Here is a 26,167-nt window from a genome sequence, read left to right as displayed (position 1 = left end):
TGATAGTGAGTGAAATAAGATTATCCAGCGTAGGCGATTCATCATATGACACCAATTCATCTTTTAAAGTCTCAGACAAAGCATTGATGAACACTCCTTGTAATGCCTCGTCATTCCAACCACTCACTGCTGCTAAAGTCCGAAACTCCACTGCCATCTCCGCCACACTACGAGCCCCCTGCCGAAGAGAAAACAACCGTTTCGCAGCCTCCTTGCCTCGTACGGGGTGGTCAAAAACCTTCCTCATCTCCGTGGTGAAGGCCACGTAAGCGTTGCAAATGTCCGACTGACTCTCCCAGACCGCGGATCCCCAGGCACGAGCGGAACCGCTAGTAGAGTTGATAAGGTAGGCAATACGGGCTCTTTCTGAGGCGTAGGTGAGGGGCTGTTGTTCAAACACTAACGAGCATTGAGTCAAAAAAATCGCCACAGGTTCCCATGTTCCCGTCATAGCGCTCTGGAGCAGGAACAAAAGGCTCTCTGATCTGGGCTGAAGGGGTAGTAAGGACAGACACTTGATTGGTGAGTAATTGAACCTGATTAAGCAGCACCTGACTGTCCTCAGCAATCGTCTTAAACAGGGTATCATGTTGGCCAAGTAGAATGCCCTGATTGGCTATGGCAGTCCAAATTTGAGTGCACTCTGGGGTGGTATCCGAGCTACTGTCTGCTGGGTTCATGTTGGTCAGATCATACTGTTATGATTTAACTGGATAGAACCCAAATGCAGACAAGTACACCAAGCCAGAGAAGTTTTAACAGGTTTATTATAATGTTCAATAGTCCAGGTTTCCAATAAATGGGGAAGAGCAAGTCCAGGTTACAGGGAGGGTACAGATCCAGGTCAGGGCAGGTGTGGTACCGTAATGTCCTAGTGTCCGTGGTGAGTCCAAAGGAGAGGCCCGATAGTGGAGAGCAGGATGGTGGTGGCAGGAGTGAAGCGGAGGCAGGAGTCAGGTTCCAAATATCTGTGGCACAGGAGAAAAAGTAAATAAACAGTCCAAAAAACACAAGAGCGAAAACAGACAGGTTGAGTCGGCAGCGAGACTAACATGGTTGTCTTGACTATGATCTGACGATGAGTGGAAAGTTTGACCGGGTCTTAAAGGCTGAGGTGATTATGGTGAATGAGCTGCAGCTGGAACCCTGACTCCCGCACACCAGACTTCACTCCTGCAATCAAGGACAGACAGAGGGGAGGGGGAGAGCAGAGAGAGAGCTACCTAGCAGCAGTAGGCCTAACACAGTCAAGTCTGAGGAGAACCAGGGGCTATATCGGTTCTTAGTTCTGTATTTTTTGAATGGGGCATGTTTATTTAAGATTGAGAGGAAATTACTTTTAAGGAACAACCAGGCATCCTCTACTGACGGAATGAGATCTATATCCATCCAGGATACCTGGGCCAGGTCAATTAGGAAGGCCTCCCTCGCTAAAGTGTTTTAGGGAGCGTTTGACAGTGATGAGGGGTGGTTGTTTGACCGCGGACCCGTTACGGACGCAGGCAATAAGGCAGTGATCGCTGAGATCCTGGTTGAAGACAGCTGAGGTGTATTTAGAGGGTATGTTAGTCAGGATGATATCTATGAGGGTACCCATGTTTAAGGATTTAGGGTTGTACCTGGTAGGTTCGTTGATAATTTGTGTGAGGTTGAGGGCATCTAGCTTGGATTGTAGGATGGCTGGGGTATTAAGCATATCCCAATTTAGGTCACCAAGCAGTACAAACTCAGAGGATAAATGGGGGCAATCAATTCACATATGGTGTCCAGGGCACAGCTGGGGGCTGAGGGGGTCTGTAGCAAGCGGCAACAGTGAGAGACTTATTTCTGGAAAGGTGGATTTTTAGAAGTAGAAGCTCAAACTGTTTGGGTACAGACCTGGATAGTATGATAGAGCTCTGCAGGCTATCTCTACAGTAGATTGCAACTCCACCCCCTTTGGCAGTTCTATCTAGACGGAAAATGTTATAGTTGGGGATGGAAATTTCAGAATTTTTGGTGGCCTTCCTGAGCCAGGATTCAGACACTGCTAGAACATCAGGGTTGGCAGAGTGTGCTAACGCAGTGAATAACTCAAACTTAGGAAGTAGACTTCTGATATTTATGTGCAAGAAACCAAGACTTTTGCGATTACAGAAGTCAACAAATGATAGCTCCTGGGGAGTAGGAGTGATACTGGGGGCTACAGGGCCTGGGTTAGCCTCTACATCACCAGAGGAACAGAGGAGGACTAGAATAAGGATACGGCTAAAGGCTTTAAGAACTGGTCTTCTAGTGCGTTGGGTACATAGAATAAAGGGGGCAGATTTCCGGGTGTTATAGAAAAGATTCAGGGCATTATGTACAGACAAGGATATGGAAGGATATGAGTAAAGTGGAGGTAAACCTAAGCGTTGGGTAACACTGAAAGAGATAGTATCTCTAGAGGCATCAATTGATTCGGTCTCTGAGTGTATGGGTGGAGGGACAAAGGAGCTAACTAAGGCAGGTTTAGCTAGGCTGGGGGGTCTACAGTGATATAGTACAATTAGAAATAACCGAAACAACAATAAACTAACCATGTTTGGGCTGAGGCTAAACATAAACAGGATGTAGTACCGTAAAAAGGAACAGTCCAGCAGATATCAGCTGTATAGCTGGGTTATCATAAGGTCCGGTGGTGAAGTGCTAGTGAGTAAGAGGCCACGGCTAGCGTGTGCTACGTCCGTTTTGTTGTAGCCAGCTGGTAGCGAAGAATCCGGAGTTAAAGGTCCAGTGATTCCGGGCGGAAAAACTGATATGTTCTGGGTCGATAACGCCGCAGTGCTGACTGGCCGAATATCCGGTGATCAAAGTCCAGTGATTAAAATTAATCCCGCGGGAAAAAAAATCAAATGTTCTGGGTGAAACACTGCTAGCTGTGGCTAATAGCAAGTAGCTAGTCCAGTAGCTAGTTCAGTTTAGTGAGTAAGCGTGTGCTAACGGGCCAGGGCTAGCAGATGGATGGAATCTTCGTGGTTACGTCGTAACCACATCAGACGATTTCGTCGGCAGACCAGTCGTGTAGGATCGGCGGGGCTCCGTGTCAATACTATGTGGTCCCGTCCGGTTGATAGAGAGGTAGATAGCCGGGAGATGGGCCTAGCTCAGGTTGATTAGCCAGACCACAGCGTCCGTTTTGTTGTAGCCAGCTGGAAGCGATGAATCCGGAGTTAAAGTTCCAGTGAATCAGTGATTCCGCGGAAAAACTGATATGTTCTGGGTCGATAACGCTGTGTGCAGACTGGCCGAATATCCGGTGATCAATGTCCAGTGATTAAAATTAATCCCACGGAAAAAAATCCAATGTTCTGGGTGAAAACACCGCTAGCTGTGGCTAATAGCAAAAAGCAAGTAGCTAGTTAGCTGGCTAGCTAGTTTCAACTGGAGATTCTAGATTCTAGATAAAGGTAAGTCAATAATAGAATCCGTTCCACATTGAGTGAGGCGGGTTGCAGGAAAGTATATCTTGTAGAAGGATGAAAAGTCTGATAGGGAAATATGTACGAAAAATGTACGAAAATAGGGTATTTACAGGCTATTTACAGACAGACGATAAAAACACAACTGCACTAATTCACCATCTTGGCCTGAGGAGAGACACATGGAACGAGGGGTTAATATTCTTGTAATCAATGGGCAGTTGTAACCTGTAACACACCTCGTTCAATCTCCTCAGGACTTTAAAAGGCCCCACAAACCGCCGACCCAGCTTCCGGCAGGGCAGGCGGAGGGGCAGGTTTCTGGTTGAGAGCCAGACTCGATCTCCAGGTGCGTACACTGGCCCCTCACTGCGGTGGAGATCGGCGCTCGTCTTCTGTCGACGGATGGCTCACTGCAGATGGATGTGTGCAGCGTTCCACGTCTCCTCCGAGCGCCGCACCCACTCATCCACCGCAGGGGCCTCGATCTGGCTCTCATGCCAAGGTGCCAGAACCGGCTGGTACCCTAACACACACTGGAAAGGGGTTAGTTTAGTGGAGGAGTGGCGGAGAGAGTTCTGTGCCATCTCGGCCCAGGGAACATATCTCGCCCACTCCTCCGGCCGGCCCTGGCAATATGACCTCAGAAACCTACCCACATCCTGGTTGACACGTTCGACCTGCCCATTACTCTCCGGGTGGTGACCCGAGGTAAGGCTCACCGAAACCCCCAACCGTTCCATAAACGCTCTCCAGACTCTGGAGGTAAACTGGGGGCCTCGATCAGACACTATATCCTCGGGTACCCCGTAATGCCGGAAGACGTGGGTAAATAGAGCCTCAGCGGTCTGTAGGGCAGTAGGAAGACCCGGCATGGGAAGGAGACGACAGGCCTTCGAGAACCGATCCACAACGACCAGGATGGTGGTATTCCCCTGTGAGGAGGGAAGGTCTGTAACAAAATCCACCGAGAGGTGAGACCAGGGTCGTTGTGGAACGTGCAGGGGTTTTAACTTACCCCTGGGCAAGTGTCTGGGCGCCTTACACTGGGCACACACCGAGCAGGAGGAGACATAAATCCTCACATCCCTGGCTAACGTTGGCCACCAGTACTTTGTGCTAAGGCAGTGCACTGTCCGGCCAATACCTGGATGCCCAGAGGAGGGTGACGTGTGAGCCCAATAAATGAGCCGATCCCGGACCTCGAGCGGGGACGTACGTCCGACCCACCGGACACTGTGGAGGGCTAGGGTCGGTGCGTAATGCCCGCTCGATCTCCGTATCGACCTCCCATACCACCGGTGCAACCAGACAAGACTTAGGTAGTATGGGAGTGGGCTCAACGGACCTCTCCTCCGTGTCATACCGCCGAGACAGGGCATCTGCCTTCCCGTTCTGGGACCCAGGGATGTAAGTGATCTTAAACACGAACCGGGCTAGAAACATAGTCCACCGAGCCTGGCGAAGATTCAGTCTCCTAGCTGCCCGAATGTATTCCAGGTTACGGTGGTCAGTCAGAATGAGAAAAGGGTGTTGAGCCCCCTCAAGCCAATGCCTCCACACCTTTAGTGCTTGTACCACGGCTAACAGCTCCCTGTCCCCTACATCATAATTACGCTCCGCCGGACTGAGCTTTTTCGAATAAAAAGCACAGGGGCGGAGTTTAGGTGGTGTGCCGGACCGTTGTGAGAGAACAGCCCCAATACCGGCTTCAGACGCGTCCACCTCCACTTGGAATGGTAAAGCGGGATCCGGGTGCGCCAGCACTGGAGCCGAGGTAAACAGGTCCTTCAGTCTCCCAAAAGCCCTGTCCGCCTCAGCTGACCACCGCAAGCGCACCGGACCCCCCTTCAGAAGGGACGTTATGGGAGCTGCCACCTGTCCAAAACCCCGGATAAACCTCCGGTAGTAATTCGCAAAACCCAAGAACTGCTGCACCTCTTTAACCGTGGTTGGGGTTTGCCAATTACGCACGGCTGACACACGGTCAACCTCCATCCTCACCCCTGACGCAGACAACTGATAACCCAAAAAGGAGACCGACTCCTGGAAGAACAGACATTTCTCGGCTTTGACATACAGGTCATGCTCCAACAGCCTCCTCAATACTCGGCGCACCAGGGCTACATGTTCGGCCCGGGTAGAACTGTACACCAGAATATCGTCTATGTACACGACTACTCCCTGCCCCTGCATGTCCCGGAAAATCTCACCTACAAAGGATTGGAAGACTGATGGAGCATTCATTAACCCGTATGGCATGACGAGATACTCGTAATGACCGGAGGTAGTACTAAATGCTGTCTTCCATTCATCGCCCTCTCTAATGTGCACCAAGTTATATGCGCTCCTGAGGTCCAATTTTGTGAAGAACCGTGCCCCGTGTAATGACTCCGTCATAGTCGCAATCAGCGGGAGTGGATAACTATATTTCACAGTAATCTGATTGAGACCGCGGTAATCAATACACGGGCGCAAACCTCCATCCTTTTTCTTCACAAAAAAGAAGCTCGAGGACGCGGGTGAAGTGGAGGGCCGTATGTATCCCTGTCTCAGAGACTCGACAATGTATGTCTCCATTGCCCTCTTCTCCTCCTGTGACAAAGGATACACATGGCTCCGCGGGAGCGCAGCTCCTGCCTGGAGGTCTATCGCACAATCCCCCTGTCTATGAGGTGGCAACCGCGCCGCTCTCGTCTTGCTAAACACGAGTGCCAAATCCTCATACTCGGGGGGAATGTGCAATGCGGGCATTTGGTTCGGACTCTCCACCGAGGTCGCCCCTACGGAAACACCCAGACATAGCCCCTCACACTGAGCAGACCACCCCTTAAGAGCCCTCTCTCGCCACGAAATAGTAGGATCATGGGTAATCAACCAGGGAAGCCCCAGCACCACCGGATACGCAGGAGAGTCGATCAGATAGAGCTGAATCGTCTCCTCATGACCCCCCTGCGTCTCCATCCTAAGTGGCACTGTGACCTCCCTAATCAACCCGGATCCTAACGGACGACTATCTAGGGCATGTACAGGGAAAGGATTATTTACCGGAAGGAGGGGAATCCCTAACTCTACACAGAATTTGCGATCTACAAAATTCCCAGCTGCGCCTGAATCTACTAGCGCCTTATGCTGGGAACGAGGTGCAACCTGTGGAAAACAAACAGGTATGGTTATGTGTACGACAGAAAGCTCTGGGTAAGTGGGGCGCCTACTCACCTGGGAGGACTCCCCAATGTGTGGCCTGCCTTCTCCTCCACCAGGAGACCCTCCCCAGCACCTAGCCGCGGTGTGCCCTCCACGGCCACAGTTGGTGCAGGGGACGGCCCCCCTCGGGCTCCTTCTTCTCCTTCCTCTAGCGCCAGCACCTCCGAGCTCCATAGGGCTCGGCTCGGAGGTGCTGGAGGGTGGAATGGGCGACCCCCACCTGGGACGCCCGCGGGTAGCGAGCAGGGTGTCCAGCCGAATGGCCATGTCAACCAATTGGTCAAATGAAAGCGTGGTATCCCTGCACGCCAACTCTCTGCGGACGTCCTCCCGGAGGCTGCAGCGGAAGTGGTCTATGAGTGCCCGCTCTGCCGCTAGAGTCCGGAACTCCAGTGCAAACTCCTGAGCGCTCCTCATCTCCTGCCGGAGGTAGAATAGACGCTCCCCCGCCACCTTCCCTTCCGGTGGATGGTCAAACACTGCACGGAAGCGGCGGGAGAACTCCGCATAGGTGATAGTAGCGGCGTCTATTCTCCTCCATTCAGCGTTGGCCCACTCCAACGCCTTGCCGGTGAGACAGGAGATGAGAGCGGAAACGCTCTCGTGTCCCGAGGGCGCCGGGTGTACGGTGGCGAGGTAGAGTTCAACTTGCAACAGGAACCCCTGACACCCGGCAGCGGTGCCGTCGTACGCCCTCGGGAGCGAGAGCCGAATCCCACTGGGTTCCGGAAGTTGGACAGGCGGGCTGACCGATGGTGATGGTGCGGTAGGTGGGGGTGTGGGTACCCTGCTGGTTTCCCATCGATGGAGGGTGTTCATCACTCGGTCCAGGGCGTGCCCGATTTGGTTGATCCTGTCCTCCTGTCCACGAAGGCGCTCCTCTATGATCTCTGTGGGTGCGGGTGCTCCTGCTGATTCCATAGAGATGGTGTGTAATTCTGTCAGGGTTGAGTGTAGAGGTAACGTGGAATCACACGCAGGACACACAGAGATTCGAAACAGATGTCTTTAGTGAAGTCCGAAAATACAAGCCAAACACGGCAACAGGCCACAGGCGAAACATACGCACACTGGTAAGAACCAAAGTAAATGCGCACAACGTGCAGGACTCTCTCAAACAAAACGAAATACAGAGAGCACAGAACAGCGAACCAACTACTACACGTGACATCGAATAATTACACACAACACCTGACCAAACACAAGAGAACTAAATAGGACGCATAATGAACACTTAACAATGAACAGGTGTAACAAACAGACAAAACCAATCAAACATAGAAACATAGAACGGTGGCAGCTAGTACTCCGGAGACGACGACCGCCGAAGCCTGCCCGAACAAGGAGAAGGAGCAGCCTCGGCCGAAACCGTGACAGATACCTGCAGGTCCCACTGTTACTTTAATAAAGCTTCAATGCCTAAAGGAATAGGTTAAAAAAATGTCAGCTGTCAGAATTGCTCTTTTGCTGTAGAAAACATATAGAGGAATTAATGTACTTTAAGAGGGGCAACGGGTTAAGGAGTCTGAACTAGAGGTCTTCAGTAGCACTGTCAAGATCAACACCTGACCTCTATCAGGTTTTTACTTGTTTACTTGCTCTCTGTGGAGCGTAACACCATTATCAGGGTTCGACCCATCAAGATATGTATTTTATCACACAGAAGATTAGTTGTTCCTTATGATATTGCAATCGGTTGCATCGACTTGACCATTTCAGTTGATAACCACCTGACCTGACACCTTTTTTTAATGGGTTTTCCTCTGGTTATTAGCTTCATAGATGTAGACCAACGAGTCACTCCCTGCCTGCCTAATGCCCTCAGTTAATTGCGTGCCTCAACGTTCCCTCTGAATGTCGTGACACGAAACTGCTTCCTCGGCTTGTGGGAGCAACGCACGTCAGTGACTGGAACAGGCTAGGCCGCATTCCCCGTGCGCATTCACTCACATTTTGAGATCGGTTCTCCCAGGCGCACAGAAGAGCTTGCTACACCGAATTGTTTTCATCTCGTTAACGACAGCACTATCAACCGCCCTCATCATAACCATCAAACCATCAACGCCCTCTATACCAGAGGGATAGGCGAGGCTGAGGGCCAGCTCTGCGTGGGCATGTGTGATGGTAAGAGCCCTAACAGCCCTGTGTGGCCGCTAGCTTCCACCTGCTCTAGTTTTCGTTTCCCTTTGACATGCTTGTTAGGTCTCACCTGGTTTCACATTTTTGTCTGGTGGATGTGTGGGTCTAACCTTTCTCACCTCTCTCTCGTCCCTGTCCGAATAGACTGTATGACTCTCTCTAATAGTACGCGCTTGTTATGGCCCAAAGCCGAATCCACAGCTCTGGCAACCTCTGAGGGAAACAGTTCAGTTCAACGGTCTCTTTAACCACTCTGCTTTTTGTCCATAAAGTGTTTCCATGGTGATAATTGTACTATAGAGTCTAGACAGACACAGTGTTTGTAGCAGGTTTAAGTGTGACCTCATATTAATGATCCCTAGATCCTGTCTGTGAATGGTCAAATGCAGGCGCGGCTGTTTACACAGAAAGGAAGAGAAATCCTTTATTGATCCAACAAGTAAATCCCACAGATGCCTTTATCACATAATGAGGTAGATTGAGAGTGTAAAGGACTGGAAAGGACTTGAAAGTGCCTACTCCAAGAGAGAGAGAGACTATGAGTTGTGTTACCTTGACTCACATTCAAAAAACCCTGTCAGAGCGGCTTAGATTCTATGTTTTAGTGCGTCATTTTCCGTCAGACGTTCACCGGCTTCTTTAGATGCTGCACCCACACCTTAACTACCTTAACCACACGTCTTATCATATTACCTCAGCTGACTTAAAGGTTGTATTGTTATGACTTATGTTCTAGTGCCAAAATGTCTAAGATCTAAGTTAGATTAATTGACAATGGAAATGACACCCTCACGTTACTTAAGGTAAAGTCATAAGAAAAGTCAGTGAAACATTGAAAGAAAGGTTGATGATTGCCATGACGAATCAACACACATTTGATAACTCTTATACAAGTATAACATTGTTGTCAACTTCAAGAGGAGGAAAAAGTTGTGACTTGCGAGAATGTCTGGGAAATGATCTCACTTGCTCCCCCAGACAAACACACACACACACACACACACACACACACACACACACACGCAAACACACACACACACGCATGCACACACATACACACAACACACACGCATGCACACATACACACACAAACACACACACATACACACAAACACACACACACACTCACTCACAACACAGGCCAATGAGAGGGTAGTGGTGGTCAAGGGAGGAATTGAGCAACCCATGTGACACAGCACAAAGTTCAATGTTTATTACAGGATGTTGATCTGATGAGTCAGTGGATAGACATTAGTTTCTCATTATTAATTAATAAAGTGTAATATTAGAAGATACACAGGTGTGCAAACAAACACACACGTACGCAAACACACACAAACACAGACACACACGCAAACAGAGAGGGTTGTCGCAGTGTGTGCCTGAACCTTCCCTCCACACAGGGCTCAGTAATCCTGGATCAGAGAGCACAAAGAGCCTCAGAGCGCTAATGATGTAAGCAGCAGTGTGTCCAGCGAGTGAGTGCTTTGCTTTACCCCAGCATTCACCCCTACAGCACTGCTGCAGGCTGTGTTAGGGGTGGAAAGAACAGGGACAGTACCACTGGCCCTGTCATGGCTGACTCAATGACAGCTGACACATAGTTGGTGCGAGAGCGATAGCGAGACTAGCGCTAACCCTACCATACCTATCTGATCTGTCACAGACAGGGGACCATCTCTGACCTGGGACCCAGTGGGAAAGTGAAAGTTGTTGAAGCAGTGGAGAATAATGTGGTCCAGCTCCGTCTGGGAGGGGAGGATCAGGACCAGCTCGCTGCAGTGACCAGGGACTACTGGGACTGGTAGTTGCCTTACCACTGCCAACACACGGTGCTGCCTAGCCTGGAGAGAGAGACAGAGACACAGAGAGAGAGAGAGAGAGAGAGAGAGAGAGAGGTACGCCACGTTGCCTCACAGGTGAGTATTGCTGGGTAAATATTTACCCAGTAAACACCTCATGAGTCCGTAATCTCATCAGTATCGGTGGCAGGCAGGGTGCCACCTGCCAGGGTTGCAAGTGGGTAGAAGTGGCTGTGGTGTGGACGTATGCTGCAATAGTAGTGAAAGAGTTTTTGGATGGCATAAGTGTTTACTGTACGTTTGGGTTGACACTTTGTATCGGACATTCTCCTGAGTTGGCGTGGCTGTAAGTGTTTGATAGCACCCCTGAGAGGCGTCTGTGTGCGTTTTTTGGGTGTCCACTGTGTAGGGGCACCATGGATTTTCTGCAGGACTCTCGGTGGACCATGCAGGGCCTCAACAGCCGTCTGAAAGGCTTCCTGGAGCAGGTAAACAAGCTGCAAGAGGACAACCGGCGTCTGGAGGACCAGATAGCAGACTGGGGCCTGAGGAATGCCCCGCACCCCCAGGAATCGACCCAGCAGGAGAGGACTGTGGAAGAGCTCCATTTCCAGGTGAGACTAGCATCTATTCCCTTTTTAATTGGTCCAAACATTGAGCCCTGAGGGACCCCAACTCATTCAAAACATGGTTTTTGTTATGTCCACTGACAGTCCATTTGTTTGCCAGTGATTATGCTGAGGTACTGTAATGCCTTGATTTGATTGAGCTAGTGTGTTGTGGCCATACAGTAGCAAGTAGGACTGACTTTTAGAATCTAACTTGCCCATTGTACTGTATATTATCCATATCATTTTTAACCATAGTTGACCAAAGCAGACAAAATGTCTCTGAAAATAGCGTACAAAGCATCTTTACTTCAAATATGTTTTCATGCTAGCAGGGTTTTGGCTTTGAGACAGACACAGCATTGGCTGAACAAACCAGTTATTAACCATTTTCAGTCCTGGTGATGATTACACTTAATAGCAGTCAAATTAAAACTGACATATCACAAAGTGGTTCATACCAAGACAACGTCCACTATTACAGAGGATGAGAAGTAGTGTCACACTCTATGTCATGACATTTGGAAACGAGCCATCATTCCAATGTCACACTCAAGAATGCGGATCCTTTTATTGATTTAAATGCCGTTGCCCTAGTAGACCATTAACACAGGCTGCTGTAATTGTCAGCTCGCTCACATGAGCTGATTGGAGGTTTTGCAACCACTCCTTGATTGATGGTCTCTGGATGTGAATGGAGACAAAGGCGAAGAAACCACCTAGATCTGACCTATTAGTATTGAAGCCAAAGGGAGGGTTGACTTTTATGCTCAATTTTACTTTCAGTGAGAGTGTTGCGTAAAAAATGAGCGATTGCCAATCCATTGATCATCATAAAGATCCATCATGCATAGCAGCATTGATATCATATCTGCAGGCTTTACCATGTGAGAATATATAATGTACAAATGTACTCATGTATGACATTTCCTTACACTTTCGCCTGGACTAATACCTAGAATGTTGACTTCTATGAAAGCCAGGACTCCCTGGACAACAGTGGCAATTGTTACTGAGTGGACTATCCTGGCTAAATAAATCAAATTAAATTAAAAATGAGTGACTTGACATACGCATAACTGATAACATTCTTCAAATCTTCCTTTGACATGAATCCATGATTTATAGTAACAATTATTTTTGTTATGTGCATCTTCTTCAAGTCCGGTTTCAGTCCTAGACTAGTGTTATTGTTGTGGGTTTAAGTGTCAAGACCAGGTGCCACCCTCATTCTATTTAAAAGCATTGAATAACGATCCATAATAAGGAATATTGGAACCACTTCTATGCTCGCTTCGAGGCAAGCAACACTGAAGCATGCATGAGAGCACCAGCTGCTCCGGACGACTATGTGATCACGCTCTCCGTAGCCGATGTGAGTAAGACTTTTAAGCAGGTCAACATTCACAAGGCCGCAGGGCCAGACGGATTACCAGGACGTGTACTCCGAGCATGTGCTGACCAACTGGCAAGTGTCTTCACTGACATTTTCAACATGTCCCTGACTGAGTCTGTAATACCAACATGTTTCAAGCAGACCACCATAGTCCCCGTGCCCAAGAACTCTAAGATAACCTGCCTAAATGACTACCGACCCGTAGCACTGACGTCTGTAGCCATGAAGTGCTTTGAAAGACTGGTCATGGCTCACATCAACAGCATAATCCCAGAAACCCTAGACCCACTCCAATTTGCATACCGCCCCAACAGATCCACAGATGATGCAATCTCTATTGCACTCCACACTGCCCTTTCCCACCTGGACAAGAGGAACACCTACGTGAGAATGCTATTCATTGACTACAGCTCAGCATTCAACACCATAGTGCCCTCTAAGCTCATCACTAAGCTAAGGATCCTGGGACTAAACACCTCCCTCTGCAACTGGATCCTGGACTTCCTGACGGGCCGCCCCCAGGTGGTAAGGGTAGGTAACAACACATCTGCCACACTGATCCTCAACACGGGGGCCCCTCAGGGGTGCGTGCTCAGTCCCCCTCCTGTACTCTCTGTTCACCCATGACTGCATGGCCAGGCACGACTCCAACACCATCATTAAGTTTGCCGACGACACAACAGTGGTAGGCCTGATCACCGACAACGATGAGACAGCCTATAGGGAGGAGGTCAGAGATCTGGCCGTGTGGTGCCAGAACAACAACCTCTCCCTCAACGTGACCAAGACAAAGGAGATGATTGTGGACTACAGGAAAAAAAAGAGGACTGAGCACGCCCCCATTCTCATCGACGGGGCTGTAGTGGAACAGGTTGAGAGCTTCAAGTTCCTTGGTGTCCACATCACCAACGAACTATCATGGTCCAAACACACCAAGACAGTCGTGAAGAGGGCACGACAAAGCCTATTCCCCCTCAGGAGACTAAAAAGATTTGGCATGGGTCCTCAGATCCTCAAAAATTCTACAGCTGCACCATCGAGAGCATCCTGACTGGTTGCATCACCGCCTGGTATGGCAACTGCTTGGCCTCTGACCGCAAGGCACTACAGAGGGTAGTGCGTACGGCCCAGTACATCACTGGGGCAAAGCTCCCTGCCATCCAGGACCTCTATACCAGGCGGTGTCAGAGGAAGGCCCTCAAAATTGTCAAAGACTCCAGCCACCCTAGTCATAGACTGTTCTCTCTGCTACCGCACGGCAAGCGGTACCGGAGTGCCAAGTCTAGGTCCAAAAGACTTCTCAACAGCTTCTACCCCCAAGCCATAAGACTCCTGAACAGCTAATCATGGCTACCCGGAATATTTGCACTGCCCCCCCACCCCATCCTTTTTACGCTGCTGCTACTCTGTTAAGTATTTATGCATAGTCACTTTAACTCTACCCACATGTACATATTACCTCAACTACCTCAACTAGCCGGTGCCCCCGCACATTGACTATGCAACGGTACCCCCCTGTATATATAGCCTCCCTACTGTCACTTTATTTTACTGTATATATAGCCTCCCTACTGTCACTTTATTTTACTTCTGCTCTTTTTTTCTCAACACTTTTTTGTTGTTGTTTTATTCTTACTTTTTTTGTTTAAAATAAATGCACTGTTGGTTAAGGGCTGTAAGTAAGCATTTCACTGTAATGTCTGCACCTGTTGTATTCGGCGCATGTGACCAATAAAATTTGATTTGATTTGATTTGAAGTTATCATTACTCATTGTGTATTTATTCTTCATTATTATTTTTCTAGTTTTTTTTCTAGTTTTTCTTTTTTTCTCTCTGCATTGTTGGGAAGGGCCTGTAAGTAAGCATTTCACTGTTAGTCTACACCTGTTGTTGACGAAGCATGTGACAAATACAATTTGATGTGATTTTATTTGAAATCAATCAGTTAATGTTCAGTTGGAGACGTGCCCTTTTGGAAGAAAACAAAGTGCTGATATCTGGTTTGTACTCTCACAGGGCTATAAATCAACACAGTCAGAGATGAATAACTGGAAGAGCTAAGATAATGGAAAGGATACAATTAAAAACAATTAAAATATGATCATAATCTTTGAGGCGGTTCTGTAAGCAAATACCACACAATAGTCCAAGTTATTCCTAGATTTCCTTCAAAATGGGTGTGTTGGCCTTGAGTAAGCATTGTGAATTGTGATTGGCAAAGGAAGAGTCAACATTGAAACTCTGTTTGCTCAAAATGGCCCTAGCTTGTACAGTAAAAATGTGAATATCAAAGATGCAAGGGATTTTGGATAACGTTAGTTCAAGTTTCATGTACTTACATTGCAGTTAAAGCCAACAATAAATGGTTTATCAGGTTAAACACTAGAATTACTGGGAGAGGCTCTTTGGATTTAATATCTGTGCCACAACTGCTTCAGGCCTTGTCTTAATGAACCCAAATTGTGGGATGTCATCATGTAATAAAACTGACTCTCTGAGCTGGTGGCAATCTGACAAGCATGAACAGGCAGAATATTATCATGCAGTCTTTTAAATGGATGTGAAATGGATCAACCTCAAGTTATCTTATTCTCACAAAACAAAGAGTAGTTCCAACTGGCTTGTATAAATTGATTAAAGAGATACTTCGGGATTTTGGCAATGAGGCCCTTTATCTACTTCCCCAGAGTCAGATGGAATCGTGGATACCATTGTTATGTCACTGTGTCCAGTATGAAGGACGTCAGAGGTGGTTTCCAGTGCCAATGCTAGCAATGACTGGAAGTTAGCATTGGCTCGCAAAACTACCTCTAACTTACATTGGCCCGCAAAACTACCTCTGTTCCAACTTCCTTTCTTTGATGAACTTTCAAAGGCTTCTATTTTATGCTTGTGCTAGTGTATTAGCCTTGTCCCATGCTCCATGTGCTGTAGCCAACTCTTCTATTGGTCATTGTCATGCCATACAGTATGAGACGAGGCTAGTGTAATACAAGGAAGCGAAACCTTTATTACAGTTGTTCTATTTTGATAAGCCTCACCCACGTTTTCACATTTTGAGAAAGACCCCATTTGATGCAGCACCTGTCAATGTGAACTTCCAGTGTACTGAGGTGTAGTTGTATGTGATTTCATGTTTTATTGGGTTTTCCTACCTATTGGACCAATTACATTACATGGATCAACAAGATTGAACACATTCTGAAAACGTTCATGTTTTGCATGCTTCTCGTCACATCTTATTCACTTCCTTGTTATTTTGTCTTGCGTGTGTTGACTGTGTTTTGGTTCTGTAGGTTGGTAAACTGCTGATGGAGAATGCTGAGCTGGCGCTGCAGTCTGACCACATGAAGTCCAAGGCTTCTACCATCCAGGCCAGGTCAGTAGTGTTTGGGACACACTAGGTTAGGCCTATGGAGGGCCATCCACTAATACAGTAACACATAGCCTCATAGTATTTATTTTCATCATATCTAAAGAAACACAGATATACCATAGCAGTTGTGAATGCCTTCTGTAAACATCTTATTTTAAGGGCTAAAATCCATCAAATCCTACTCCTACTGTTAGTACAATACTAACGACCGATTTCAGATTATATCACTTTTAAATGCACTTTAAATGCACCTCTTGAATAACAATCAGATATTTTATTTCCCCCTGCAGCGAGACTTTATAATCACTTCTCTACTGTAGCAGCAGTACAGTCCATGCTTTGTTATAGCTCGGCTCGTTCCCACTCCGGTTCAACAACCTGCATACAAATCGCAACCCGGCTGCGTTGTGCCTCGTCGGCACTTTCCCATCTGTATTGATGCAGAGTGACACACCGGCCCCTCTGCTACTGCCAGAGACGCTGCGTCCCAAACGGCACCCTAATTCTTATTTAGTGCACTACTTTTGACCAGGGCCCATCGGAGTGTGGTCAAAAGTAGTGCACTAAATAGGGAATAGGGTGCCATTTGGGACGCAGACAGAGATCCATTAACCCCTGAAGGGCAAGGGAGGGCAACAACATGCAGGCAGCTATGAGCTATGAATACACATCTCCTCTATTTATATACTGTGTCCTGCTGGCCTTACCTGGGTCACTGTCACGATGTTGTCTGCATCACTGTGTCACAAGGTTTATATTGTATTTGTTATTATTTATTTGTTATTATTATATTATATGTACTTGTTGACATTTTACTGCATTGTTAGGAGCTAGTAACATAAGCATTTCGCTGCATCCGCTATAACATCTGCTAAGCTGTGTACGCGTCCAAAAAACTTTGATTTGATGTCTGTGACTTTAGCATCTTTTGGGAAGTGAGGACTATTGCAACTACTGAATGACTGTTGCAAGATTTTTTTCTCCCATTGTGAGATAAGGACTTTTACGTGATTAGGTCAGATCTGATGAAGACGTAAGGCTCACTAAAACACATGGGAGCATAGATTGCAGTGTGCAGTCTATGTACCTTTACCTGAAAACACTTGTATATCTTAAAACCTTTTGCAGTGGGCTAAATCGGGGTCACACAGAGTGATTCTTGGTAGTCTTAAACAAATCTACTTTGAAACAAAAGTATACACCTCACACACATGGTTAAGGGCTTTAAAAAAAGAAAACACCTGTACCATGTCAGATATAGAGTTGAAATGTATTCCATTTTAAGCTTGCATCCCACTATTACACTTTATATGCATCACAGAAGACTGAAATATAACAAAACCGTTCGACATAGAAACACTGGATTTTCGTCGGTAAAAAAAACCCAACTTCATTAATTATGAAATTAAGAAAAATATTAATAACATTTCAGCCATGAGGCCAAAGAGGGTGCTTTTGGTCATTGACTGCAGGAAAGGGCTACGCACCTGCTTAGATACAATGGATGTGCGGCTGTAACATTTCCATATACTGTGTCACAGTGTTTACTTACATGCACAGTATGTGTAGCTGTTTCACCACCCATGTAGAGTACCCTGACTAGTTTACCCATAGTCGGGTACATTCAGTAGCCCTACATTGAAAAACATTTTCTATGTAACCATCACCACCTCTTGGTAAAGTGTAGGCCTATAGCTGCTTTGCATAGACCACTGTGGTCAAAGCTAATTACAAGTCAATATCACCAGTTGAAACATGGAAACAGAGACTACCTGTCCAGTAAGAAACACAAATTGTTTTGTTCTCCCATTTCAAAACGTTTCTAAACGTTTTCCATTGAGTGCTCTAATGAACACAACCCAGTTGATATGATGAGATGTGTTGTGTGTCCTGTCATAGATGTGAGGTGGAAGAGAGGCAGACCAAGTGTCTGGAGCAACAGGTGGCTCTGCTGAGGGAGAACAAGATGAGGGTGGAGCATACCAACGTGCAACTGGATGCGGAGCTACACCACTCCATGACAGAGCTGCAGGACATGCACCAGGACTATATGGTACGGTCTTGTGCAAGTGTGTGTGTGCACATGCAAGGGTCTGTACGGTTGCGTACACCTGCATTCGTTAAGTAAAGACATCCATTGAATAAATGTAGCCAAGGATGTGTTACTCATTTTAAGGTTGAATGTTACATTAGTTTGTAAGATAACCTTAACATTAGGCTATTTACTGTAAAAGTAATATTGAATTGTGTTTGGTTGACAACGCAACAAAACATCAACATTTAAAGGAGATGTATCTACCGCTTGGATAGTTCCAACTGCGCCACTGGCTTAATCCAATTATTCAACTTCTTCAACTCAAGTTGGAGACATGAATCCAACACATACAGTTGAAGTCGGAAGTTTACATACACTTAGGTTGGAGTCATTAAAACTCGTTTTTCAACCACTCCACAAATGTCTTGTTAACAAACTTTTGGCAAGTCGGTTAGTACATCTACTTTGTGCATGACACAAGTAATTTTTCCAACAATTGTTTACAGACAGATTATTTAACTTATAATTCACTGTATCACAATTCCAGTGGGTCAGAAGTTTACATACATCAAGTTGACTGTGCCTTTAAACAGCTTGGGAAATTCCAGAAAATTGCTTTAGAAGCTTCTGATAGGCTAATTGACATAATTTGAGTCAATTGGAGGTGTACCTGTGGATGTACAGTGGGGAAAAAAAGTATTTAGTCAGCCACCAATTGTGCAAGTTCTCCCACTTCAAAAGATGAGAGAGGCCTGTAATTTTCATCATAGGTACACGTCAACTATGACAGACGAAATGAGAAAAAAAATCCAGAAAATCACATTGTAGGATTTTTTAATGAATTTATTTGCAAATTATGGTGGAAAATAAGTATTTGGTCAATAACAAAAGTTTCTCAATACTTTGTTATATACCCTTTGTTGGCAATGACACAGGTCAAACGTTTTCTGTAAGTCTTCACAAGGTTTTCACACACTGTTGCTGGTATTTTGGCCCATTCCTCCATGCAGATCTCCTCTAGAGCAGTGATGTTTTGGGGCTGTCGCTGGGCAACACATACTTTCAACTCCCTCCAAAGATTTTCTATGGGGTTGAGATCTGGAGACTGGCTAGGCCACTCCAGGACCTTGAAATGCTTCTTACGAAGCCACTCCTTCGTTGCCCGGGCGATGTGTTTGGGATCATTGTCATGCTGAAAGACCCAGCCACGTTTCATCTTCAATGCCCTTGCTGATGGAAGGAGGTTTTTACTCAAAATCTCACGATACATGGCCCCATTCATTCTTTCCTTTACACTGATCAGTCGTCCTGGTCCCTTTGCAGAAAAACAGCCCCAACGCATGATGTTTCCACCCCCATGCTTCACAGTAGGTATGGTGTTCTTTGGATGCAACTCAGCATTCTTTGTCCTCCAAACACGACGAGTTGAGTTTTTACCAAAATGTCCTATTTTGGTTTCATCTGACCATATGACATTCTCCCAATCCTCTTCTGGATCATCCAAATGCACTCTAGCAAACTTCAGACGGGCCTGGACATGTACTGGCTTAAGCAGGGGGACACGTCTGGCACTGCAGGATTTGAGTCCCTGGCGGCGTAGTGTGTTACTGATGGTAGGCTTTGTTACTTTGGTCCCAGCTCTCTGCAGGTCATTCACTAGGTCCCCCGTGTGGTTCTGGGATTTTTGCTCACCGTTCTTGTGATCATTTTGACCCCACGGGGTGAGATCTTGCGTGGAGCCCCAGATCGAGGGAGTTTATCAGTGGTCTTGTATGTTTTCCGTTTCCTAATAATTGCTCCCACAGTTGATTTCTTCAAACCAAGCTGCTTACCTAATGCAGATTCAGTCTTCCCAGCCTGGTGCAGGTCTACAATTTTGTTTCTGGTGTCCTTTGACAGCTCTTTGGTCTTGGCCATAGTGGAGTTTGGAGTGTGACTGTTTGAGGTTGTGGACAGGTGTCTTTTATACTGATAACAAGTTCAAACAGGTGCCATTAATACAGGTAACGAGTGGAGGACAGAGGAGCCTCTTAAAGAAGAAGTTACAGGTCTGTGAGAGCCAGAAATCTTGCTTGTTTGTAGGTGACCAAATACTTATTTTCCACCATAATTTCCAAATAAATTCATAAAAAATCCTACAATGTGATTTTCTGGATTTTTTTTTCTCAATTTGTCTGTCATAGTTGACGTGTACCAATGATGAAAATTACAGGCCTCTCTCATCTTTTTAAGTGGGAGAACTTGCACAATTGATGACTGACTAAATACTTTTTTCCCCCACTGTATTTCAAGGCCTACCTTCAAACTCAGTGCCTCTTTGTTTGACATCATGGGAAAATCAAAAGAAATCAGCCAAGACCTCATAAAAAAAAATTGTAGACCTCCACAAGTCTGGTTCATCCTTGGGAGCAATTTCCAAACGCCTGAAGGTACCACGTTCATCTCATCGTGGTCCTCTGTAGCTCAATTGGTAGAGCATGGCGCTTGTAACGCCAGGGTAGTGGGTTCGATCCCCGGGACCACCCATACGTAAAAATGTATGCGCACATGACTGTAAGTCGCTTTGGATAAAAGCGTCTGCTAAATGGCATATTATTATCTGTATAAACAATAGTTTGCAAGTATAAACACCATGGGACCACGCAGCCGTCATACCGCTCAGGAAGGAGACGCCTTCTGTCTCCTAGAGATGAATGTACTTTGGTGCGAAAAGTGCAAATCAATCCCAGAACAACAGCAAAGGACCTTGTGAAGATGCTGGAGGAAACAGGTACAAAAATATCTATATCCACAGTAAAACAAGTCCTATATTGACATAACCTGAAAGGCCTTTCAGCAAGGAAGAAGCCACTGCTCCAAAACCACCATAAAAAAAACCAGACTACGGTTTGCAACTGCACATGGGAACAAAGATCGTACTTTTTGGAGAAATGTCCTCTGGTCTGATGAAACAAAAATAGAACTGTTTGGCCATAATGGCCATCGTTATGTTTGGAGGAAAAAGGGGGTAGCTTGCAAGCTGAAGAACACCATCCCAACCGTGAAGCACGGGGGTGGCAGCATCATGCTGTGGGGGTGCTTTGCTGCAGGAGGGACTGGTGCACTTCACAAAATAGATGGCATCATGAGGAAGGAAAATTACGTGGATATATTGAAGCAACATCTCAAGACATCAGTCAGGAAGTTAAAGATTGGTCGCAAATGGGTCTTCCAAATGGACGATGACCCCAAGCATACTTCCAAAGTTGTGGCAAAATGGCTTATGGACAACAAAGTCAAGGTATTGGAGTGGCCATCACAAAGCCCTGACCTCAATCCTATAGAAAATGTGTGGGCAGAACTGAAAAAGCGTGTGCGAGCAAGGAGGCCTATAAACTTGACTCAGTTACACCAGCTTTGTCAGGAGGAATGGGCCATAATTCACCCAATTTATTGTGAGAAGCTTGTGGAAGGCTACCCGAAACGTTTGACCCAAGTTAAACAATTTTAAAGGCAATGCTACCAAATACTAATTGAGTGTATGTAGACTTCTGACCCACTGGGAAAGTGATGAAAGTAAATAATTCTCTCTAGTATTATTCTGACATTTCACATTCTTAAAATAAAGTGGTGATCCTAACTGACCTAAGACAATTTTTACTAGGATTAAATGTCTGGAATTGTGAAAAACTGAGTTTAAATGTATTTGGATAAGGTGTATGTAAACTTCTGACTTCAACTGTAATTTGTTAACATGTCGACAAGTTAACAGGCTATTTATTGTTTTTCAAAAGTAATATTGAATTTTGTTTGGTGGTTAACGCAACCAAATATCAACATTTGAAGGAGATTTATCTCTTGCTTGGATAGGTCCATCTGTGCCACTGATTTAGTCCGGATTTAATTCCAGTTTGTCTCCAAATTAATAATTGATATGTTGGATTTACATCTATCTCAACCAAAAATATATGTTAAAGAACAGGACTAAATCAAATCAAACTTTAAATGGCCATTAATCAAAGTTTGTTTTGATTCAGTCCTATTCTTTAACTTAGATTTTTGGTTGAGATGCAGACGTGAATCCAACATATCAATTGTTAATTTGTAGACAAAATTGAAAGTCAGACTAAGTCAGTGGCACAGATGGAACTATCCAAGCAGAAGATATATCTCCTTCAAATGTTAATTTGGTTGCGTTGACAACCAAAAATAATTCAATATCACTAAATATCATTACATTTGAAATCAACCAGAGCTCGAAACCTTAGGCCTATTGTATTGACCATTTTAAGTTGAATTCTGGGTTGAATTGAAACAATAACTATTGATGACTTTGTAATTGTTATATAAGCCTAAATACCATCATTGATGATATATGAGTGATAAAGTATGGCCACAATTTATTTGCTCTATTAAGCGTGACTTCGATAACAACAGTGAATACGTTTTGTTTTTAAGTGGAGATCATTCTCACGATAGCATATTGGTAATAGTCAGTGACAAATATCAAGGCTAAGCAGGGCTGGGCTTGGGAGACCAAAGGATAGCTGTAGAAATATACATTCTCCAGTAGGAGGTGCTGCCCAGCCTATAGTATTTTCTTCTGATACTGGATATAACGTTGAAGATCTCACATTGTTTTAAAGTTACAAATTCAACATATTTTATACAAGGTTTGTCTATGTTGATATTTGGTTACCATGATTACACAATCCTGTGGTTGAAGTTTCAACATTTAAACTACAGTTTACTTTGATTACTTTTTTCAAATCCAATGTATTTTCCACGTAGATTCCACATCACAATACAATCAAAACTTATGTTGAAACAACGTTGATTCAACCAGTTTGTGCCCAGTGGGAAGTTACTCTGGCAGGGGTTAGCCAACTCTACGTCCTGTTCATTAGGAGGAAATTCGTTGACCTTTTACTGATCAGCATCCAGTGTGTTTGTACAGTATACTCCACCTTTGATAACTCCCATTGTATCATTCTTTTTTTTATGTTTGTGTGTGGGGGAGGGGAGAGAGGTGAGACAAAAAAAGTGAGAGAAAGAGAGAAGAGAGAGAGAAAGAGAGAGAAAGAAAAGAGAGAGAGAGACAGAAGGAAGGTGAGACAAGATAGAGATAGAGAGAAAAAGACACAAGAAAGCTACTGTAAAGAAAGAGCAGCGTCTCAGAACACCTTCTCCTCAGTAGCCCATTAGCCAGAAGAATGCCTACTCTTGTTTTCTCATACCTCCCCTATTGACCTCAGTGGCAAGGCTTGTTAGGTTTCACGCCCTCCTTTCCCTTTCACTGCTTTCCTTTCATCCTCCCACCCTTCTCTCTCTCTCTCACTCTATCTCTCACTCTCTCTATCTCTCCCACTCTCTATCTCTCTCACTCTCTATGTCTCTCACTCTCTCTATTTCACTCTCACCCTCTCTCTCTCACTCTCTCAGTCTCTCACTCTCTCTGTCTCTCACTCTCTCTCTCTCTCACTCTCACTCTCTCTCTATCTCTGTCTCGCACTGTCTATGTCTCTCACTCCCTCTGTCTCTCACTCTCTCTGTCTCTCACTCTCTCTGTCTCTCTCTCACTCTCTCTGTCTCTTACTCTCACTCTCTCTCTCTCTCACTCTCTCTCTCTGTCTCTCACGCTCTCTGTCTCTCACTCTCTCTGTCTCTCACTCTCTTTCACTCTGTCTCTCTCTCTCTCTCTTACTCTCTCTGTCTCTCACTCTCTCTGTCTCTCTCACTCTCTCTCTCTCTCACTCTCTCTGTCTCTCTTTTACTAACCCTTTTTTATTCCTGCTGACTAATACTCCCCTTCCCTTCCTCCACTCAGGTCTTTACGTGATCCAGCTTCTCTCTCCCACACACACACACACACACACACACACATACACACACACACACACACACACACACACACACACACACACACACACACACACACACACACACACACACACACACACACATACACACATACACACATACACACACATACACACATACACACATACACACATACACACACACACACACACACACATACACACACACACACACACACTGTCCCACACTCACAGGCTCATGCTCAATAACAGACTCTACCCCTCCCCTGCATTGCGTGTGTCTGCTCTCAGACTGTTCTCTCTCACTCTCTCTCTCTCACTCTCTCTCTCTCTCTCTCTCTCTCTTCCTCTGCCCTCGTTCTCTCTCTGTTCCTTTTTCTCCTTCTCTCTCAGATTCACTCTCTGATCCATCACCTCTTGCTGTCACACACACACTCTTGTATACTCTCTTACACTCATATATCTCCCTTTCTCTCTCTCCCTCTTCTCTCTCCCTCTTCTCTCTCCCTCTCTCTCTCGCTGGTTGGCTCGTTGTGCAGGCAGCCCGTGCTCTGCAGCAGCAGCAGGCCGACTCCTGTGATGCGCTGCTAGTGACGGCCACAGCGTGGGAGGAGGATGGCACAGGGATGGAGCTCTCCCAGCTCCTCGACCGAATCAGGACGCAGTGCGACCGCCTCAGCCTCACCGGCCCAAATCAAGTCCCAGATGACCGACACCGCGGCCTGGCCGCCGGCCCATATCAAGCTCCATGCTCCGCTGCCGGGCCTAGCCTTTTCGGAGCCACACTCGGATCCCGAGCCCACGGAGGATCTCTCCCACAGGTACGCAGTGTCCCACTGCCCTCCTCCCTCCTTTCTCCCTTCCTTCCATCCCTCTCTCTCTCTTTCCTTTCATCCTCCTTTGGCTCCCTGCCACCTAGTCACACCCTGATCATAGCTCACCTCGGCTGTTTCCAGGCAACACAGTGATATGTGGTAAGAGAAGAGGAGTTGGTTTATTTTGATTTGTTGTACTGAATTAGTCGGAGCTCTGAGGAGGTCTGAGGTCTGAGATGGGTTGTTTACCTCTATCCCTCTTTCTCTCTCTCCTTCTCTTTCTCTCTCCTTCCCTCTTTATCCCCATCACACCCCTCCACATACATAAAGGTACCCCATAGACAGTCTATTACCTCGAAGAAGAGATCAACTTTTACTACGATATTGAAACGCTGCTCCGTACAACCTCTTTAGATATTGATACGTCGTAAACCACAATCGCAGCATTGTAATACACCACTTGAAATGGGCCTCTCTGATCTGTTTACTGCTAAGTACTTATAAGGCATCAGCTGAGGACAATATTATTTTCAGACTTTGAAATAGGAGCATTTAGATTTCAGTTTAAAAGGATAACTTGCAATTGGCATGTAGCCTATAGCCACCTTCCATAGCTGTTGTTTTCGACAACATCACATCAGATGGGGACAGTATTTCAGGCTTTGAAATAGTAGCATTTTGATTTCAGTTGAATAGGGAATAGGATATATTTAGCAATTGACCTATGACTTCCTCTCATAGCTATGTTGTTTTCAACAACAACACAGCCCGTCTGGTCAGTTTTGCTTATTACCCATGAGATGATATTTCAGCTCATATTTCAGGTTTTGAAATAGGAGCATTTCGGTTTCAATCGAGTAGGGGGAATAGAATGAGTCACTCATCATGGCTGTGTTGTTTCCGTCTGGTCAGTTTTGCCGTCTGTGGCACACTGGTTGCATCCCAATTGGCACCTTATTCCTTAGATAGTGCACTACTTTTGACCGGGGCCCATAGGGCTCTGGTCAAAAGTAGTGTAATTTTAGGGAATAGGGTGCTATTTGGGATGCAACCAGTGACTTTGATGTGTCAAGCTTGATTAAGCACCTTGGCCCATGGCTGCAGGCAGGCAGCGACTGGTACTTAACCAGCGTCTGCTCTACAGAATGACTTTGTTTGTTGCCCTCCTAGTTAGAGCCCCGTTATGTCAGAGTGGACTGGAGTCTGGAGCAGAATACAGCCCTGTTACAGCCTGGTTCCAGATCTGTCGGGGAAGCAGAGTTGGCTAAAGGACATACTGTAACATATTGTATGAGACGAGGCTAACTAGCTATTATGTTATGCTTCTTACTGTAAAATTACTGGTTACGGTTCCAATTTACAGTAAGTGCCCCTAATACATGGTTATTTACATGGTAATTACAGAATAATATTATGAAGTCCACAGTTTTGAAGAATCCACTGAGAACAAGTGTCAGTTTCATGTTTAACTAACAACCTTGATTCAACATGTTTGTGCCCTGTGGGAATCTGTGGTGAAAAGGATTACA

The 26,167-nt window shown here is 45.9% G+C and overlaps 1 protein-coding gene across 1 annotated transcript in view; it reads left to right on the top strand.

Annotated features, from left to right (window-relative positions):
* The first annotated feature begins 10,247 nt into the window (after positions 1-10,247).
* Positions 10,248-26,167, top strand: part of LOC121533986 (keratin, type I cytoskeletal 18) — a 28,402-nt gene continuing 12,482 nt past the window's right edge. The window contains exons 1-5 of the mRNA XM_041840389.2: positions 10,248-10,705; positions 10,998-11,202; positions 15,890-15,972; positions 17,869-18,022; positions 24,363-24,644. Coding sequence (XP_041696323.1) covers positions 11,005-11,202; positions 15,890-15,972; positions 17,869-18,022; positions 24,363-24,644 — 717 coding nt within the window. The 5' untranslated portion in view covers positions 10,248-10,705; positions 10,998-11,004. The remainder of the gene's footprint in view (positions 10,706-10,997; positions 11,203-15,889; positions 15,973-17,868; positions 18,023-24,362; positions 24,645-26,167) is intronic.

Source organism: Coregonus clupeaformis, unplaced genomic scaffold (genome assembly GCF_020615455.1).
Source record: "Coregonus clupeaformis isolate EN_2021a unplaced genomic scaffold, ASM2061545v1 scaf0443, whole genome shotgun sequence".
In the NCBI taxonomy this organism is placed as follows: domain Eukaryota; kingdom Metazoa; phylum Chordata; class Actinopteri; order Salmoniformes; family Salmonidae; genus Coregonus; species Coregonus clupeaformis.
The sequence above is the reverse complement of the archived record's forward strand: the minus strand, read 5'-3'. Positions and strand labels throughout refer to the sequence as shown.